The 18,073-nt window shown below is 33.6% G+C and overlaps 4 protein-coding genes across 5 annotated transcripts; 3 read left to right on the top strand and 1 right to left on the bottom strand.

The window, feature by feature from the left end:
• Positions 1-1,683: 1,683 nt before the first annotated feature.
• LOC107922858 (pentatricopeptide repeat-containing protein At2g17140) lies at positions 1,684-5,612 on the bottom strand. Of its 2 annotated transcripts, none has more exons than XM_016853061.2 (4): positions 2,892-5,612; positions 2,306-2,590; positions 2,099-2,216; positions 1,684-1,989 (listed from the first exon to the last, which is right to left on the bottom strand). In XM_016853061.2, exons 1-2 carry the CDS (start codon positions 5,381-5,383, stop codon positions 2,476-2,478), a joined length of 2,607 nt encoding a protein of 868 aa, XP_016708550.2. In that variant the 5' UTR covers positions 5,384-5,612; the 3' UTR covers positions 1,684-1,989; positions 2,099-2,216; positions 2,306-2,475. The 2 variants fall into 2 exon arrangements, with proteins under 2 accessions (XP_016708550.2, XP_016708551.2); XM_016853062.2 differs by having other exon boundaries at positions 2,302-2,590.
• A 3,931-nt stretch (positions 5,613-9,543) lies between these two features.
• Positions 9,544-12,254, top strand: LOC107924622 (fructose-1,6-bisphosphatase, cytosolic). The gene is made up of 11 exons (XM_016855150.2): positions 9,544-10,000; positions 10,097-10,144; positions 10,259-10,333; positions 10,422-10,483; positions 10,630-10,696; positions 10,979-11,092; positions 11,205-11,291; positions 11,363-11,499; positions 11,654-11,740; positions 11,820-11,895; positions 11,982-12,254. Exons 1-11 carry the CDS (start codon positions 9,842-9,844, stop codon positions 12,093-12,095), a joined length of 1,026 nt encoding a protein of 341 aa, XP_016710639.2. The 5' UTR covers positions 9,544-9,841; the 3' UTR covers positions 12,096-12,254.
• Positions 12,255-13,383: 1,129 nt separating this feature from the next.
• Positions 13,384-14,539, top strand: LOC107924623 (uncharacterized). The gene has a single exon (XM_041111671.1). The coding sequence runs from the start codon at positions 13,384-13,386 to the stop codon at positions 14,383-14,385; it is 1,002 nt and encodes a 333-aa protein (XP_040967605.1). The 3' UTR covers positions 14,386-14,539.
• A 182-nt stretch (positions 14,540-14,721) lies between these two features.
• Positions 14,722-16,614, top strand: LOC107924621 (uncharacterized). Its single transcript, XM_016855149.2, has one exon. It carries the CDS (start codon positions 15,234-15,236, stop codon positions 16,482-16,484), a length of 1,251 nt encoding a protein of 416 aa, XP_016710638.2. The 5' UTR covers positions 14,722-15,233; the 3' UTR covers positions 16,485-16,614.
• Positions 16,615-18,073: the final 1,459 nt, after the last annotated feature.

The raw sequence follows: 18,073 nt of genomic DNA on the forward strand, positions 1-18,073 counted from the left end.
ATTAATTTTTTAAATTATTTTGTTCTATAATTTTTTTTTAAAACACAATGCATCAAATACACTTAAAACATTAAAATAAAATGTTTTTCAATAAATTGAAACTACATTAAAAAAATATTTACACCTAAATAACTCTAATATAATTGCAACTTAGCAAGTAAATGTCTTTAAAATAATTTTGTATCCAAATAATAAGAACAACAGCAAAATGGCAATAAAACAATTGATTCGGGTCAGGCCAAGCTGACTCGAGCTAAAAAAATCCTACTTTAGGCCTATTCCATTTAACAAATTAACCTTATTTTTGTCTAAACTCATTTTTCGAACTTATATTTTTACCCAAATCCTCCCATTTTTCGAGCAGGCCTAGGCAGGTGACCTGATGCATGATTAGGTCTAGTTGCCTGTGTTAGAGATCGAATTAATTTTTGGATAAATTACACAAGAAGTCACTCAATTATGGTGAATTTTTTTTATCACTCAACTATTAAAAATTTTAAAATTAATCTCTCAACTAATTAGATTTGTCTATTTTAGTTCTTTTCCGTTTAGTTCTGTTAAATGTTTGATTGAATAAGGAGGTAGCAATTGAAATTGTATACTAACAAATATAATACATTGTCTCAATCTAGTTATAATTTTAAAAAATATACTCTCAATAATTACACTTATATCAATTATTTTTTATTTAAAAAACCTTGAAAATTTTAAAAAATATAAAATTAAAACTTTTTAAAATTAAAACAAATATTTTAAAAATATGAAAATTTTTAAAATTTAATGTTATCTAAACTAGACCAAATCAATTAAAGTAAAAATCAATTAAAGCAATTTAATAAAAAGTAAATAATTAATTAATTCGCGAACCAATATGAACTAATTCAACTTAAAACTAGCAAATAGATGAGCTCAAATGAACTCACGTCGAGCTTACTTTAAACTTGAATTTTTTCAGACTTGAATCTTGTAAATTGAACTATTAGTGTATTCTAATATTTAGATTCTTTAAGACAACTTTTAAAAATAATTTAAAAGCTTTGGCATAAATATTTCAGTTTCCAAGATAACATTTTGCTTTCCAAGACACATGAATGTTACGTCAACAAATTTAACATATATTAATTTTTTATTTATTTTGAGATGATTTGACATATAAGACGATTATAAGGGCTAAAAGAGACGAAAAATTGAATGAAAGATTAAAATGGTGTTTTTTAATTGAAGAGCCAAATAAATCATAACACCTATTTTAAAAAAAATATTTTCAACTTTAAATTCACAATTTCCATGAAAATAAAAATCTATAAAAAAGATAGTGGACTTTTTGCTAATAATCATAATTTTTAGTAATAAAAGAATTAATTCATCACTTTTATAACACTGGTAATTGTTTTCATTTTTGTTGAATGATTGTCTCTGCTTAAAATGACTATCTGGTATATCTATTTACCAATAGAAAAATAGAAGCAAAATGGTATGTACATACATTCTTTATTATCAGTTCATCTTGATAAAAGTACTATGTTAGGTCTTTGTACTAAGAATTAGAATGCATTTTATTCCATCTATTCAAAAAATAGATAAATTAGTTCATATAGGTTAGATCAAAAAGCAAATTGATCTTTTGTTTTAAAATTTTTATCTATTTGTACTGTAAAAAACTAGCGTGGTTGACGGAATAACTAGACAATAAAAGGTGACTTGTATCTCATGTTGTCGTACAAAGACAAGTTTTTAATGATAGACGGACAAAATTTTTACAGAAAGACCGGTTTACTCTTTGATCTAACGTTTTGTAAACTAATTTACCCAATTTTTTGAATAGAAACTCAAAGTACAATGTACAAATCCCTACATCAGAGACTAACATGGAGTTTGAATCTCTATCCATTGTAGTAATACATTCCTAATAAATTAGCAGTTTAGGATTAAGAACAAGGGTGAGGAGGTTACCAGACCCTGAAATTAACACAATTCCTTGTACGCTGGCTGCAAAAGAAAAAAGAAAGTGTTTTCATATTTTCTCTTTTTCTGTTTAATCTGTCGTTGCAGTCATGGTAAGATGGCATAATGAATATGAAATATTCAAGAGCTTTACCGATAAACTCGAGCATCAATGAGAGAACATCAGGACATCAGCATGTAAGAACCCTGCATCACTGATATAGAGCTTTACCAATAAACTCGAGCATTCAGCTTGGTAAATTGCTATCCATCTGCAGAAATATGAAAACAAGGTGCAATTTGGTATTCATTTCACAAGCACAGACAATTTACGGATATTAATCAGCACATCATGACCTACTGCGCATCATTTGCCCGCATTCCTGACTTCTGAAGGTGGTGAAATTAAAATGAATATTTTGCATGAGTGCGCTGCCTAGCAAATCCTTCGTGAATGACAAATTAATCCTTGTTTAATCATTAGTAACCTATAAACTCATCTCCAGACAAATGGGAATTTAACGACCGACTTCACCAGTAATCAAGAAACTCAGTTTTCTCGGTCTGCAAACTTGGTATGCTTCCTTGACCCCAGCCTTTCTGTACCCGCTTAAGGGTTTTCAAAGCAATTCCACTGCCATCATCTCTGTAAAAGAATATAAAATAGAAGCTATGTCAAGTACACCAAACAGTATACAGAGAACCATATACTACTACACCAATAGAAAAGAACGTGATGGGTAACTAGGCAAAGACATTATTAAAAATATATCACATATAGGGGTCCAGGATACCAAAGACTTTACTGGCAGTGTCATGACATAACATATGTGATTTTATTAGATAATGGTTCTTTAATACTTTTTTGAGGGAAGACTACAGTTCACTACTGTCTATATTTGGCAATCATCATTTAGCATCAAACAGAATTACTACTTTAGCCATACCTGTGTACTATTGTTTGCCAGTCATCTCCACCATACTTCGTTTCTTTTCTATGGATCAATTCCTTTGGTTTTCGAGATATCTTATTCTCCACTCTACCATCTGAAGCCATCTCCAACATCTTCTCTGCAAGTTCATCAGCCTCATGCTTGTTTCCTCTTTTACCCAAGTCATCAACCACAGGCATGAATGATGCAGGGTCAAATTTGTATCCTTTGATAATCAACTTGTGCAAAATACCACTAGCTTCCTCTAACTTCCCATCTTTACAAAGTTTTTCAATGAGATCCTTATAAAGGAAGTTTCCCAGATGAAAAGATCTATCTAATGCAGCTTCAAAGATCACTTTAGCTTCTGAAAGTTGCCCACCAGAAAGCAACTCATTGAACATTAAACTATAAAAAGCTTCCTTGTGACCACATATACTAAGACCAATCTCGAATAACTCCTTCACTACTCCAAAATCACTTGCCTTGCAGAAAGCTTCTATTAACATCCTGAAGGTAGAAATATTAGGATTTATACCCATTTGCAGCATGTCATCCAAGATAGAAGTAGTGTCCTGGATTTTCCCATTTTTGCAAAGAGACTGAATAATATTATTGTATATGCAAACATTAGGAGTAATCCCTCTTTCTCTCATCTCATCGACAAGTCCATAAATTTCAAATATTTGATTTTTACTTCCTAAGCCAAGTATCAGTGAATTATAAGTCTGTATGCTCTTATTACATCCTTTTTTCTCCATGTCCTTGAGAACTCGAAATGCAGATGAAATCTTTCCTTCTTTACAGAAAATATGGATGAAAGTATCAAAAATAACCGCATCAGGTTGCAAGTTTTTACCCATCATCTCTCTGAATTTCTTTTTAGCTTCATCTATCTTTCCGGCTTTGCATAGAGCACTAATTATGATCGAATATGTAACTAAGTCAGGAATACATCTCATGCTACGGCTAACATCATCAACTAGGCCAATAAATGAGTTCCCAAGGTTACCTAGAGCAGCACTTCCATGTGTCCACATCTCATGTGCAATTTCCATAGCTTTGTCCAATTTCCCACTTTTACACAAACCATCAATTACAATATTGCAGGTCACAGTATCCACACCATAGCCTTTTTCATTCATCTTTTGCAATAACTCTTCTGCCTCCAATATTTTACCCTCTTTCCATAGGCTATGCAGCAAAATATTACAAGTATAAGTATTAGGGACACAACCATTTCTCATCATCTCATTTAGAATAGCATTTGCTTCAGATAACTTCCCTTTACGACAGTAGCCGTGCAGTAAAGTGCTATAAGTTACTGTATCAGGGGAAAGACCACTCCTTACAATAAAACCCATCACCATTCTTGCATCAGAAAGCATCCCATTCTTGCATAGACCATCCATCACAATGTTATAAGAGTAAATATTAGGTTCTACACCTTTATCTACCATATCTTTAAGTACCAACTGAGCCTCTATTAACTTTGTATTTCTTAGCAAACCCAACAACCAAATATTATAACTATCTAAATTCATCAAATCACCATTTTTCTCCATGGACTCAACTAAGGCCTTTGCTTCCACCAACATCCCTTGCTTACAAAACCCTTCAAGCATTACATTATAGGTTATAACATTAGGCCGAGGTAGCCCCAATGCTTCATCTATTTGCATATCCCTAAAAATCCTTGATGCTTCAAGAACTTTACCGGCACTACAAAGAGCTGATATTCTAGCATTGAATGTCACAACATCAGGAAATAAACCATCCTCTCTCATTCTTTCCACCAATTTTTCAGCATCACCAGTTTTACCTTCCTTACAAAAACTTGAAATCAATGTATTATACACAACTCTGTTAGGCAAAATCCCAGAACTTCCCATCTCATCCAAAAGCTCCAACCCTTTATTAGCGAGGCCAAACCTACAATACCCACGAACCAAAATCCCAAAACTAAACTCATTCGGCAAGCAACCTTTCTCAGGCATTTTATCAAACAACTCTCGGGCATCCTCCAAATGACCCAAATCACATAACCCACAAATCAAAAGATTAAAAGTATAAGTCTCCGGAGAAACACCAGCGAAGACCATATCTTTATACAACCAAAGCACACAATCTGAACGTCTTTCTTTAATACAACATCCAAAGAGAACATTGTACAAACAGATGGAAGGCGGGTTTTGTGGAAACATTTTTCTTATAGATTGAAACTGGGAAAATGCTTTATCAAAGAAACCCGATTTGGCCAAGAGATTAACAAGTGAAATGAGGGAAGGAAGGGACTTTTCTTGAGGCTGTGAGGATACGAGAAGGAGGTGAAGATGATCGATTTCTGGGAGCATTTTGGAACGAATAAGGATACGAGCAATGGTGGGTACTGATGAAAGAAAACAAGGATTGGATGGTGAAGATTGAATGCGCTTGAAGAGTTGCCATGCAAGCTTTGGGTTTTTGGTGTTTTTGAGGAGTGCTTGGGTAAGCTTCGTTGTTCCCATGTAATGGTTTTTTGATCAACTATTGATTGCTAAACAAAGGGTGAATCCAAGCCGGGTGAATCCAAGCCTTTAGAGGGGCAAGCATTGCTGCATCCCGCCTGCTTCCTCAACCTTGCAATCCTTGTCTCGCTATGTTATCAATATAGCATTTTGAGCTGCTCGTTTGATGAATCAATGCTCGATTGCTGACAGGTGACACCGTTTTGAGCTGATACACCAAAACAAGTCACTTTAGTCCAGTTATAAACAAAGTTAAGGACATGTTTGGTTGGGTGTATTGGCTATGCCAATACACCCTTAATCAGTGGGCCCCACTTAATCCTCCTTTAATCGGTTGTTTGGTTGGTTGTATTGTCATTACGTCCCAAATCTGTTCCTTCCCTAATACACCCGGTCCCGTAATAGGTATTCCCCCATCCAGCGCCGATTAGAGAATCCTTACCCTTTCTTATTTTCGTTTCCTTTTTCTGCCCTCATAGATTTCTGCTTTTTCTTCCATTGGTTGAATCTCACCTTGCTGCTTTCACTTTCTTTTCTACCATATTTCTCTTCTGCTTTACCCAAACTCTGTTGAATCTCACCTTCTTTCATGGCTTCTTCTTTTTGTGACACCGCCTTGAGATTGTTACTATCCTGCGCTAAAGCTATTGAAGTTGGGGATCTGAAAAGTGCCGATGCGTTCCTTCACGATATCTTGATTCTTGCTGATCAGAGATACTACTCATGTCATACTTGGAAGTATGGGTGGAAGTGCAACATAGATGCAGGGGAAAGTAATAATATAATTAGGCGGCACCCAGCTTTGACAGAATGGCAACATCTCTTTTCAATGGCTGGTTTTAGTCAAATTCCATTAAACCACAGCAAAGATAATCTTGGCGTTGAGGATGATATTTTTTAGAAATAATGGGGGAGGAAGAAGAGTGTTTGATTTTAGGTTACGAGGGATGTCCAATGTTTTTCTTATCGGCATGGAAACCCAAAGTTGAATATGGACACTTCAACTCCCATTCAGATAATTAATTTTCTTTCTCACGATACCATTGTTGACGTAGCTTTAATTTTAGTATTTCTTGTTGTTTTTCTCTCTTAGAAATTGAAACAGAGAGTTTAGGATTTTGAGAGGTTTGGATTCTGGTGGAAGAGTTGATGTCAGGTTGTTATGCTGTTTGGTTCTGTGTTTTTGCTTCAATAAGGTAGAGAAGAAAATGGTGATAATTGCTGTTGAGTGAGAATATCAGATGAAAACTGGAATAAGAATAAACTTTTAATCCTAACAGGATTTGTAGTTTTATATCTGTAATTCAACACTCGTTTTTCGGTATCAATTCATGGCAGAGTGTTAACTGGTGCAAAATTGTTGCTTTAGATGTTTATGTTTCTTTACTTTGTTATGCAAAGTTCTCATTTCTTTTGTTTGAAGTTTCAAATTGTCTGCATCTCTTTAAGTTTGTGAATTTAGAAGATGGCAGCAGCTTTAGATTCTTTTGTTGACAGTCACTAAAATGCTTGGTTCTGAGGTTAGCAAAATTACATTATGTTATTGTTTAGCTATGTGATATTTTTTTCAGCATCTAGACTTGCAACTTTTATTTCTTTTCCTGAAGTATTCATGGCTGGCCTTATTGTGATTATATCTATGGCACCGGCAAGGTAATCAAGCAATGCATGGTTACTTTTTTTTTTCTCTTTGATTTAGTGCTATCAGCTGATAGTTTAATTTGGTAACAAATTTCTTTCTTGTGTGATTAGGGCTATCGATACCATAAGAAGGTCCTAAGGAAGGTAAGTTGCCCACTTCTCTTGTTTGTGTCCTTTGCTACTTGCCAAAAGCCATCATTTCAACTTTGGTTTAGCAAAAGGGAAATCATGGTTATCTAGAAAATATACTGTAATAGGATGTGAATGGGTTGATTGGTTTAAACCGAGCTATTTCTAACTTGCTTCTAAGGATACTGATATATCTTTGGAGGACGATATGGATAAAAGTTAAAAATAGTTTACTCTTAAGCATTTGATGGTTACTCATAGAGCTTGACTGAAAGACAAGCATCATCCAGTTCAATCATCAAAAATTATTTTTCATGCTTACTATATACTTCACCTAGAGTCCATTTTGAACGCATGGCCTTGTGTTCTGTTCCTTAGTTATTGTAATGTAATCACACATCATGATTTCCAAAATGAGAGTTAGACATATACTTAGCTGGTTTCGAATTTGATTTTGCTGTTCTTGGATTGCCTATTATCCTGCTAGATTAGAATTAAGAAGTTTGGTAAATGGGAAGACTGGATTTGCACTTGATCTGATGGAAAATATAGATTAGAGTCCAACAAATGTTTTTCAATATGTGTTTGAATTATACATGTATAATTAGTTTTGTTTGAGACCATAGATGATAATATAGTTGAAACTGGGATTCCATAGATCTGTTGGGAATTGAGATCATAGGATTGTATTGTTCTGTGACAATTCATTCATTGATCCTTTTAGTTTAAAGTTTCTGAGTCAAAAATCTTTGAAATTTTTTTGCAGTGGCTACTCCAAAGCAGATTAGGGAACTTATGCAAGTAGATAGCTTAACCAATGATGAAGTTAAGAGTCATTTGCAGGTGAGGGTTATTTCTTGTTATTAATGGTTTTCTTTTCAAGTTTTGATATCGAGTATTGATGTAAGAACTTCCCTGATTTCCAGAAATACCGGCTACACGCACGAAGACTTCCAACTACCACAACAACAACAACCCCTGCAAATCAATCAGGCCTTGTTTTGGGTGGTGGTCATGCATGGATGTGTCAAGATCAGTTTGGAGAATCCTCGAAAGGGAGCAGTTCGCAGTCGGGTATCGGATTCATGTATTTATACATATAAAAGGAGAAGGATCTTGAGAATTGAGAGAGACATGTAAAATTTTTACAGGATTTAGCTTTCCTTGGATATCGGATTCATGTTTTTGTTTTATTGCAACTAGTAAAGAATTCCTGTTATCATCAATTTGGACACTTTGGCTGGAGAAATTTTCATTTCTGAATTGAAGGACTGCAATTATTGTTTATAGTGGTATTCTAGCAATTAGTTAGAAGATGAAGGGCATGTTGATGGTAACCAAGATGAGAACAAACATTTGTCAACATTAATTATTTAATATTAATTATTTCAAATTACATTTTATAGTATCATATATTATGATTTTAATAAATTCATATAAGAATATTAATTATTAAGAATTTTATTAAATTATATATTTTAATTATAATATATTTAATAATAATTATGTTAAATTATCTTTTATAGTATCATATATTATGATTTGAGTAAATTCATATAAGAATATTGATTATTAAGAATTTTATTAAATTATATATTTTAATTATAAGATATTTAATAATAATTATGTTTAAATATGATTAAATTATTTATTATTAATATTAATAATCTTATTAAAATTTAAATAACAATAACAATAATCATTTACCAAAACAAATTTATGCTAAGGGTATTCTAGTCATTTTAGTTTTTTCCATTATGCTATTACACCTCTATTCCATTCAACCAAACACAAGATTACTATTACGCCTCTATTCCATTACATTCAACGAAACAGTTGATTTGCTATTACACCTCTATTCCAATACACCTCTAATCCATTACACCTCTAATCCAATACACTTCTAATCCAATACAGCGAACCAAACGTGCCCTAAAGCTCTCCAAAGATAAACTAGAACGGTAAATAAGGTGGGTTTGACCCGGATTGATAATCGGTTCAAATGATTCAAAAGAAAAATAAGTTAGAAAAAAAAGATCGGTTTGAATCGGATTTTTAATTCAATTTATGTACAAATTTCAAAGGTCATTTGATTTAGCCTTTTTGTTCCAGATTATATCCTACTTATGAATGTTCCCTTCCAAAATGTTAATTTAATTTATTTTTTAATATATTTCTTAATGTATATATACTTAAAAATATCAATTTATTTTTTGATATATTAAATTATCTATTTTTAAATATAACTAGTATCTGCCATGCTACTACCTTTTACTTTAAAGGAAAAAGAAAACGCCATTGTTGATCAAAAGGTAACAGCTTGCAATAGTAGAAACAGTATAGATGGAAAAATAATAATAAAAAGATCTGACCTTGATTCTTGATGACTCACAGCCAAGTGATCAAAGGGTACCCCAAACGTGTCATCCCAATCCTCCATTGACTCGACCTGGTTCTGTTCATTTTGGTTATATTCTTTGGTATCATCATCACACATTCCCAACTTGTTATCCTTAATTCGTGGAATATTATATATATTCCTCTACTTCACCTTCATACGCAACAATAACAGAAGCAAAAAAGAAAAGGGTTCTTTGCTCACTAAGTTTTATTCTTTTATCATTTCATTTGATCGCCAAAAAAGGAAAAGCTTAATCCAAATTGAAGAGGAAAAAAAAAGGGTGCACCATGGATCATGCAGCTGATGCCCATAGAACTGATTTGATGACCATCACTCGCCATGTCCTTAATGAACAAACCAAGTACCCTGAATCTCGTGGTGATTTCACCATCTTGCTCAATCATATTGTTCTTGGCTGTAAATTCGTTTGCTCTTCTGTTAGCAAGGTTCTTACTTCTTACACTTACCTTTTCTCAATGATCATTCCTTCAAATATATGTATTTGACCCCAAAATCCTTTTTTCTTTTTTGTGCGTTTATAGGCGGGTCTTGCCAAACTATTTGGACTTGCTGGAGAAACCAATATCCAGGTATGGTTTAAATTGTTTAAAAAGCTTTAAAATCCCATTTTAATGGCTTCCCTATTGATCTATATTGTATTATAAAATTTGGGTTTATTTTGTTTTTGTTTTTCAATGTTTCAGGGTGAAGAACAAAAGAAATTGGATGTGCTTTCTAATGAAGTTTTTGTTAAGGCTTTGATTAGCAGTGGAAGAACAGTAAATAATGCCTGAAAACCATTTGCTTAAATGCTTGATTGAATAAAAATTAGTGCTTGATTTTTCTGTATTAAACATTTTTATGTAGTGCCTCCTGGTTTCTGAGGAAGATGAAGAAGCTATATTTGTGGATCAATCAAAGCGTGGAAAGTATATATTCAATCCGACATGAATATGTTCAATTCTTTTTTGAAAATTTTCTATATACTTGAAAGATCATATTCATTCACTATATTTATCCATGTATGAAGTCTAGGCTAACTTATCATGCCAAAATTTTGTGGTGTTTTATTCAGATACATTGTTGTTTTTGATCCATTGGATGGATCCTCAAACATTGATTGTGGTGTTTCCATAGGAGCTGTATGGCCTCCTTATACACCACTCTCAAGCTTGTTCTTTTGCGGTAAAAGTATGTAAAAGTCTTTGTACTAAGTTTGATTGCATTTTACCCCTCTACTAAAAAAAAGGGCAAATTAGTCCCCATACAAAGTCAAAGAGCAAACAGGCCCATGTTTTTTTAGTAAAGGGGGTAAAATGCAATCTAACCCTTAGTACAGGGTCTCCATGATACTTTTACCTTCTTTTGCTTAATGAAACTGGTTTATGAATGGTAACATGCATGTTTTCCCTCTTGTAATTTAGATATTTGGGATTTATATGGTGAAACATAAAGACAATCCCACCATTGATGATGTATTACAACCTGGAAATAATCTCGTAGCAGCCGGTTATTGTATGTACGGAAGCTCCTGCACGGTTAGAAAACAGTCTCTCATCACCATTTATCAGCATTTGTAGAAACTTGAATCGGTTTTGCTTTTTGATGATTGAAGCCTAAAGGAAGTGTTGTTTTCTTTTGATTTTGCAGTTAGTGCTAAGTACTGGGAGCGGCGTTAACGGTTTCACTCTCGATCCATCTCTAGGGGAGTTCATATTAACTCATCCCGATATCAAGGTATTAATACTTACTCCATTGATCAAGTTGTCATGATGTTATAGTTACATTACCTGTTTGCTTTGGAGCAGATACCTAAGAAAGGAAAGATTTATTCAGTAAATGAAGGAAATGCCAAAAATTGGGATGAACCAACTCGAAAGTTTGTTGAAAAATGCAAGTTCCCTACAGACGGTTCACCCCCAAAGTCCCTTAGGTACATTGGAAGGTATTTACTATTAGCTACGCTATTCGAACTCAAATATGAGCATCAGATATGATCATATTCTTATATTATATCCGGATACTGGTCAAATACGAGTGCTAGACACGAAAAAAAAACTAACAAGTTACTTTCAACTAATGACATTACACTTTTGCAGCATGGTTGCAGATGTTCACCGAACATTGCTTTATGGTGGTATCTTTTTATACCCTGCAGATAAGAAAAGTCCTAATGGGAAGCTACGGTAAAGTATTGTTTCAAAAGCTTCATTTTTTCATTACAACTTTATACAAATAAATCGAGCTTTCGTGTTTCGAATATAGTGTTCTTTACGAAGTTTTCCCTATGTCATACCTAATGGAACAAGCTGGAGGTCAAGCTTTTACTGGAAAGCAAAGGGTAATGTGATATCAACTCACTATTCTTTGTTCTCATATATACATACATATATTTACATATGTTGTTGATCTTTGATGGAGTTGCAGGCCCTCGATTTAGTTCCGGGGAAGATACATGAACGATCTCCGGTTTTCCTTGGTAGCTATGATGACGTTGAAGAAATTAAAGCACTCTATGCTGCTGCTGATGCTGCAAAATAGGAAGAAGAAAATGCTGCATAAACTTGTAGACTTTGTATCAGTCTTTTTAAGCTTTTTAACATGTGGTTCCTTAAAGAGTACTAATAATTTAATCCCTGTACTATTGAAGAATCAAATATGACCAAATTAAAATAAAATAAATATTTATTATTTAAAAAACATAGTTTTATATATAAAAAAAATCAATAAATAGCAGACAAATAAACTAACTACATAATATTTCGACCATATCTCGAGTGAGCAATAGAAGAAAGTATTAGCACCTCTCTTGGAATCTCCTCAAAAAGTCTTCAATCTTTGGTTTGTTACCAAAGCCATTTTAGCCAGTCAGTAGTTTTGTTATATTCTCTAGGAAGATGTTTAATTATTCAAGATCTTACCTTTCCCAACAAGTGATGAATTCATTTAATGAAGGCAAAGTTTGAACTTATCGGAGAAGAATTCTGAATAGTTTTAACTGCCTCCACATTATCATATTAAAATTTCACACCATCATAGCTCCTATTTTGAATGAGGGTCAAACCATCAAGTATACTCCATAATTTAGCATCAAAGATTGAATATTTGCCCAAGTTCCTATTATACCCCATAATCTACTCTCCATTTCTATTCCTTATGACCCCGAAAAAATATAATTTTAAGACATTTTTATACAACAAATATTAACATTTACAATTTAAACTTTAACTAAATTGATTCATTTAATAATAAATAGACTAAATTAATTATTCCCTATTATACAAGGACCTTCCATGTATGTTAACCCTCGTATTTGCAGCCCAAATCATATATACAGGTGTGGCATGATTTAACCGGGTCGGACCTGACCCAACCATGCCAAATTGGACGCATGTAGTAGCACAACTGCAAATTCGCAAAAAAATAATTAAAAAAATGGAGTTTTGGAGCCAAAATATAAAACTTTCTTTGTTAAGGAAAAAAAAAAACAAACCTTTATGAATATGACGAAATGGGTTTTTACTTTTGTGCCAGATAAGTCTCTTTTTTAGCTAATATTATTGCTTTAGAACTTGCTTTTTTGCATTTGAAAATAATCCCAAAAAAAAATGAATGAAATTGAGGGTTATATTTGATTTCTACAATGTTGCATGCAATTTAGGTGTTTAATTGTTTTCTGATTTTCTGAATCTTTGTGCTTGATTTCACTTTAATTGCTGTATCCACTCAAAAGGTTCTGCTTTTAATTTACCATCTATATTAGCAGAATTTCCTTTTCTGGTTTTAAAAGGTTTAAAAATCTTGAAATTTTCTTTTTGTTTGGTAAACTATGGAGGGAAATCCAGTATTAGATGATAATTTGATTCAAGGTGATGGCTCATTTCAGGTTCATGAAGGGTTAAACCCGCAATTTTACCAATTTCAAGATGTTATGAAAGAAGTTGGAAAATCTTGTGATGATAATTGGAATACTTTTGATGAAGAAGGTGGTGGTGGTGGTTGTGATGGATGTTATGGTGGTGGTTGTAAGGGGAAAGGCGAGTTCTTGTGGCGCCGAGTGAAATGGACGGTGCAAATGGTTAAGCTGTTGATCAATGCTGTTTGTTATATCGACGAAGATGCATCTTCTGATTGTCAAGGTGGTGTTAAGAGAAAACTGTCTATGTCGCATAAGATAGGGAAATGGAGATGTGTTTCGAAACTTATGGTTAAAAGGGGTTATCGTGTATCGCCTCAACAATGCGAGGACAAGTTCAATGATTTGAATAAAAGATACAAGAGACTCAATGATGTGCTTGGCAAAGGTACTTCTTGCAAGGTTGTGGAGAAGCCGGAGCTTTTGGATGTAATGGACGTATCGGATAAGGTAAAAGAGGAAGTGAAGAAGATTTTGAGTTCGAAAAATTTGTTTTACAAGGAGATGTGTTTGTACCATACCAGGAATAGATTGTATCTTCCTCAATATCCCAAGTTGCAATGCTCCTTGCAGTTGAGGCAATACAATGGGGATGATGAGTTCGAGAAAGAACTGCACGATGCTGAACCGGATGATGTGTTTCGTCAGGGAAACGACGTGAGTTTGAACAGTGTGGAGTATGGCAAAAGCAGCGCCTATGGATTGCAAGAGCAATGGATGGCATTCCGTTTACTCGAGCTGCAAAAGCAGAAGTTACAAATTCAGGTACAAAAGCTTGAGCTTGAAAAGAAACGGTTTAAGTGGCGAAGGACAAATTGGAACCAGGACAAGGATTTAGATAAGATGAGGCTGGAAAATGACTGCATGAAGCTTGCAAATGAGCGTTTGGCATTCAAGTTAGTAACAAGGAAATGAGTAGTTTCTGAAACTGAGTACGTGTTGTGATTCGGGTACTTCTTGGAATTGTATTTTAAGTTTAGTGTAACGAAAGACTTACTAGGTTTGTTTACGGTTGTCAATATCGTCACCTCATGTTTTCTTAAATGATACGTTATGGTATTTTGTTTCATCTGTTTTCAGGCTATTGTTACGAATTTTGAACATAAACCTGTTGTGAGCTGTGTTTTCTGTGTTACCTGTATGTTTTGTAAGCATTAATGAACCGACAAGTGGCACTTAGATATTGTGTTTATGTTAAAACCGAAGCTACATGTGCCCAAGTTGCCTTTCGGCCGTTTCAGTTTTATCGTCCGTTTTCACTAATTCCCAAGCATTCACATATTGCACCAACTGCACTTTAAATCTGAATTATTATCTGTCGTTGATGTTTGCACATTGCAGTTTTGTAAAGACAGAGCAAAAGGTCAGATGGAGGAAATGGCCGTTTTTGCTCCATGCAACAGATAAGTCCCATTTGGCTATTTGAGTTTGTTATATTCATTTTCTTTCTTGTTCACAAATTTATGATTTGGCTCTCGTTTGGATCTACTTTCGTGAAATCAAGTGTTGTTTCTTCCAATCGGTCTTAGAAATTAGACGGACTTTGGCTGTAAAGTATTGCTTTGCTTAAGCTTTTACTGATAAATCTCCTTCTAGTTACTGCTATCCATGGAAAGAAAATCATTCTATGGGACTTCTTGAGCTTGGTGCTAAACCGAGAATGACATTTAACTGCTTATATCTGTTATTGTGCTCCAATGGCATCTAGATACTAACTAAGCACACGGATTGTATCCCGACAAGCTTATTTTTTCTTGGAAACAATGGAAGGTAAACCATCAGCAGGTGGTAACATGCTGCAGGAATGGGAATACGATTGTCTAGGCCTACAAGGATCGATACAGCCTCAAAACGAACAACAGCCATGCATGTCCAGACTTCCTTCTGCTTTTGGTTCAGTTGAAAACGAGAGACAGGAAATCATTGTTATTGAGGATGATGTGACAAATTATCCCAATCAATGCATGCTCGAGCACAATGAAGCTGGTAAGAATGAGGACGGGTCGCCATGGCAACGCATGAAATGGACCGGAAAAATGGTGAAGCTTTTGATTACTATTCTTTCTTACATCGGAGAGGATCCTTCCACCGATTGTGCAGGTAATCAGATAAAAGTTTCTTCTCTTTTGAGGAAACTTGGGAAATGGAAGTGTGTTTCGAAGGTGATGCTCGAACGAGGTTACATCGTCTCTCCACAACAATGTGAGGACAAGTTTAATAATTTGAACAAAACATATAGGAGATTAAATGATTTACTAGGGAGAGGCACTTCTTGCAAGGTTGTTGAGAACCCGAAGCTTTTGGATATAATAAACGTATCGGAGAAAGGGAAAGAAGATGTACGAAAACTTTTGATGTCAAAACATTTGTTTTTCGAAGAGATGTGCTCGTATCATAATGGCAATCGATTGTATCTACCTCATGATCCTGATTTGTTGCAGTCTTTGTTGTTTATTCTAAAGAACGTAGATGATTACGAGCTACTTGACTCGAACCAACCCGTGCCTGATAAAAAAGCTGGTGTCACAGCTAAGGATAATGAGGATTTTGCAGAGTTCTCAGCAAAGTGGTTAGAGCTGATTAGCGAAAACGGTATTGCCCCATCGGGTTCTAACCAAACTTTAAATGCTGAAGGTGATGCAACCGAGTACAATGGGGCAAATTCCGGGTTTTCTGCGGAGATCTCAACAATGTGGTTCAAGCCAATGAACAATAACGAAGTTGTAGGTCCCACGAGTTCTTTGAAACCGTCATGTTTCAACCAAATTCCGGACACTGAAGACAATGAAGCAGATGGATCACAATGGATGACACGCCGGGCATATCAACTAGAGAAGCAAAAGCTACGGCTGAAGTCCAAGGTGCTCGATTTAGAGAAACAGCGGTTGAAGTGGAGGTGTCGAAGCTGGAAACAGGACATGGAACTGGAAAAGATGAGACTGGTAAACAAGTGTTTGAAACATGGAAATGAATGCATTGCATTGCAACTTAAGGGTAAAAAGATTGGATCTTGAAAGGGTTTTAAGTATATCAAAGTTGGTTCTTCTTCTTTTTTTTTTTAATCAATGGCTGCTGTTTGTAATAGTTTCAAACATTATCTATTGTTTTTTTTTAATGATAATGTATAAAATCACCTCTTGAATCTTTGGATATGCATGTCAATTTCCATTGCCATGGATTCAGGTTTTTGGTTTATCAACTTTCCATATACTATTGATTTTATTCTAAAAATTGACAAAATTGTATATTCGTTATCATTATAAATTTATAAGATTTTGATCTAAATCTTGGTAAAAGTACCATTAGTCCCTCATACTAGAAGTTAGTTGCATTTTGTTCTTTTTACTCAAAAAATTGATAAATTAGTTCTTGTATGTTAGATCGAAGAACAAACCGGTCTTTTCGGTTAAAAATTCCATCTATTCCTATTGTTACACTAGCGTGGTTGAACCAAGAATGTTTTATAAAACTCTTGGACCCTCGAATTTGGAGTATCTTACTTTCACACAATTCACAGGGTTCAACAAGCAATCAATATCTTACGATCAATGGTGTAGTACTATTTGTAGCAGCGGTCTTTATATATTGTATTAACAATTGAAATATGGTTGAAAGAAAAAAATCTCTATTTGACACGACTTCCTCTTATACCTATGAATTCCATTGGACCCAGAAATGATACATTGGAAGAATCTTTTGGGTCTTCTCAATAGATTGATTGTTTCGCTTCTGTATCTTCCAAAAAGAAAAAAGATCTCTGAGAACTATTTCTTGAATCCGAAAGAGAGTACTTAGGTTCTCTCAATAACTATACATGACGTGCCATGTGCACTTTATGCTGATATACAATAATCAATTTTTAATAGTAAAGAATGGATCGAAATTTTTAACATAGAAACCCATTTACTCTTTCATTTAACTTATAAGGATTAATTTGTTCATTTTTAGTAGAGAGAACAAAATAATTTAGTTAATGTTTTAAATTATTATAAACTAGAATATTTGAATTAATAAAATGTTTAATAAATAATTAGTTTATTAAAAATAACATTTACATATTAATAATATTAAAAATGTTTTAGTAAGTAATAAATTACATAGTATTTAACAATTCATAAAAAAATAGTAAATTATTAATAAGACCATAATTATGTATTTCATCTTTAAAATGTCAAAAATTGCTTAAATTATTAATAAAAGTTTATACATTTACAAATTTCATCATTACTCTAAGTTTAAAATTATATCAAGTTTTCGTTTAACTAAAAAAAAATATTACATCATTAAAACAAGATTGTATACCCTTTTGAAATAAAGTTATTAGTTCAAATATTTTGATAATTAACAATTAATAAATAAATATAAAAGCAAATATTGATTGTAAATTTCATAATTACAAATATTAATAATAGTAAGATAATAATGCATCATAATTAATATTAGTAGTAAATAATTGGTTAATTTTTTATCATTAAACAATTGATTAATTAGTAGTATATGATTGATAATATAACACCTTAGGCAAATCCCACATCAGCAAAGCACGGGAGAGACTTGGGTTATATAAGAGACTTTTTGGGGTGTATAGGTGCTCCCAAGAGCA

This window comes from Gossypium hirsutum, chromosome A04 (genome assembly GCF_007990345.1).
Source record: "Gossypium hirsutum isolate 1008001.06 chromosome A04, Gossypium_hirsutum_v2.1, whole genome shotgun sequence".
Lineage (NCBI taxonomy): Eukaryota > Viridiplantae > Streptophyta > Magnoliopsida > Malvales > Malvaceae > Gossypium > Gossypium hirsutum.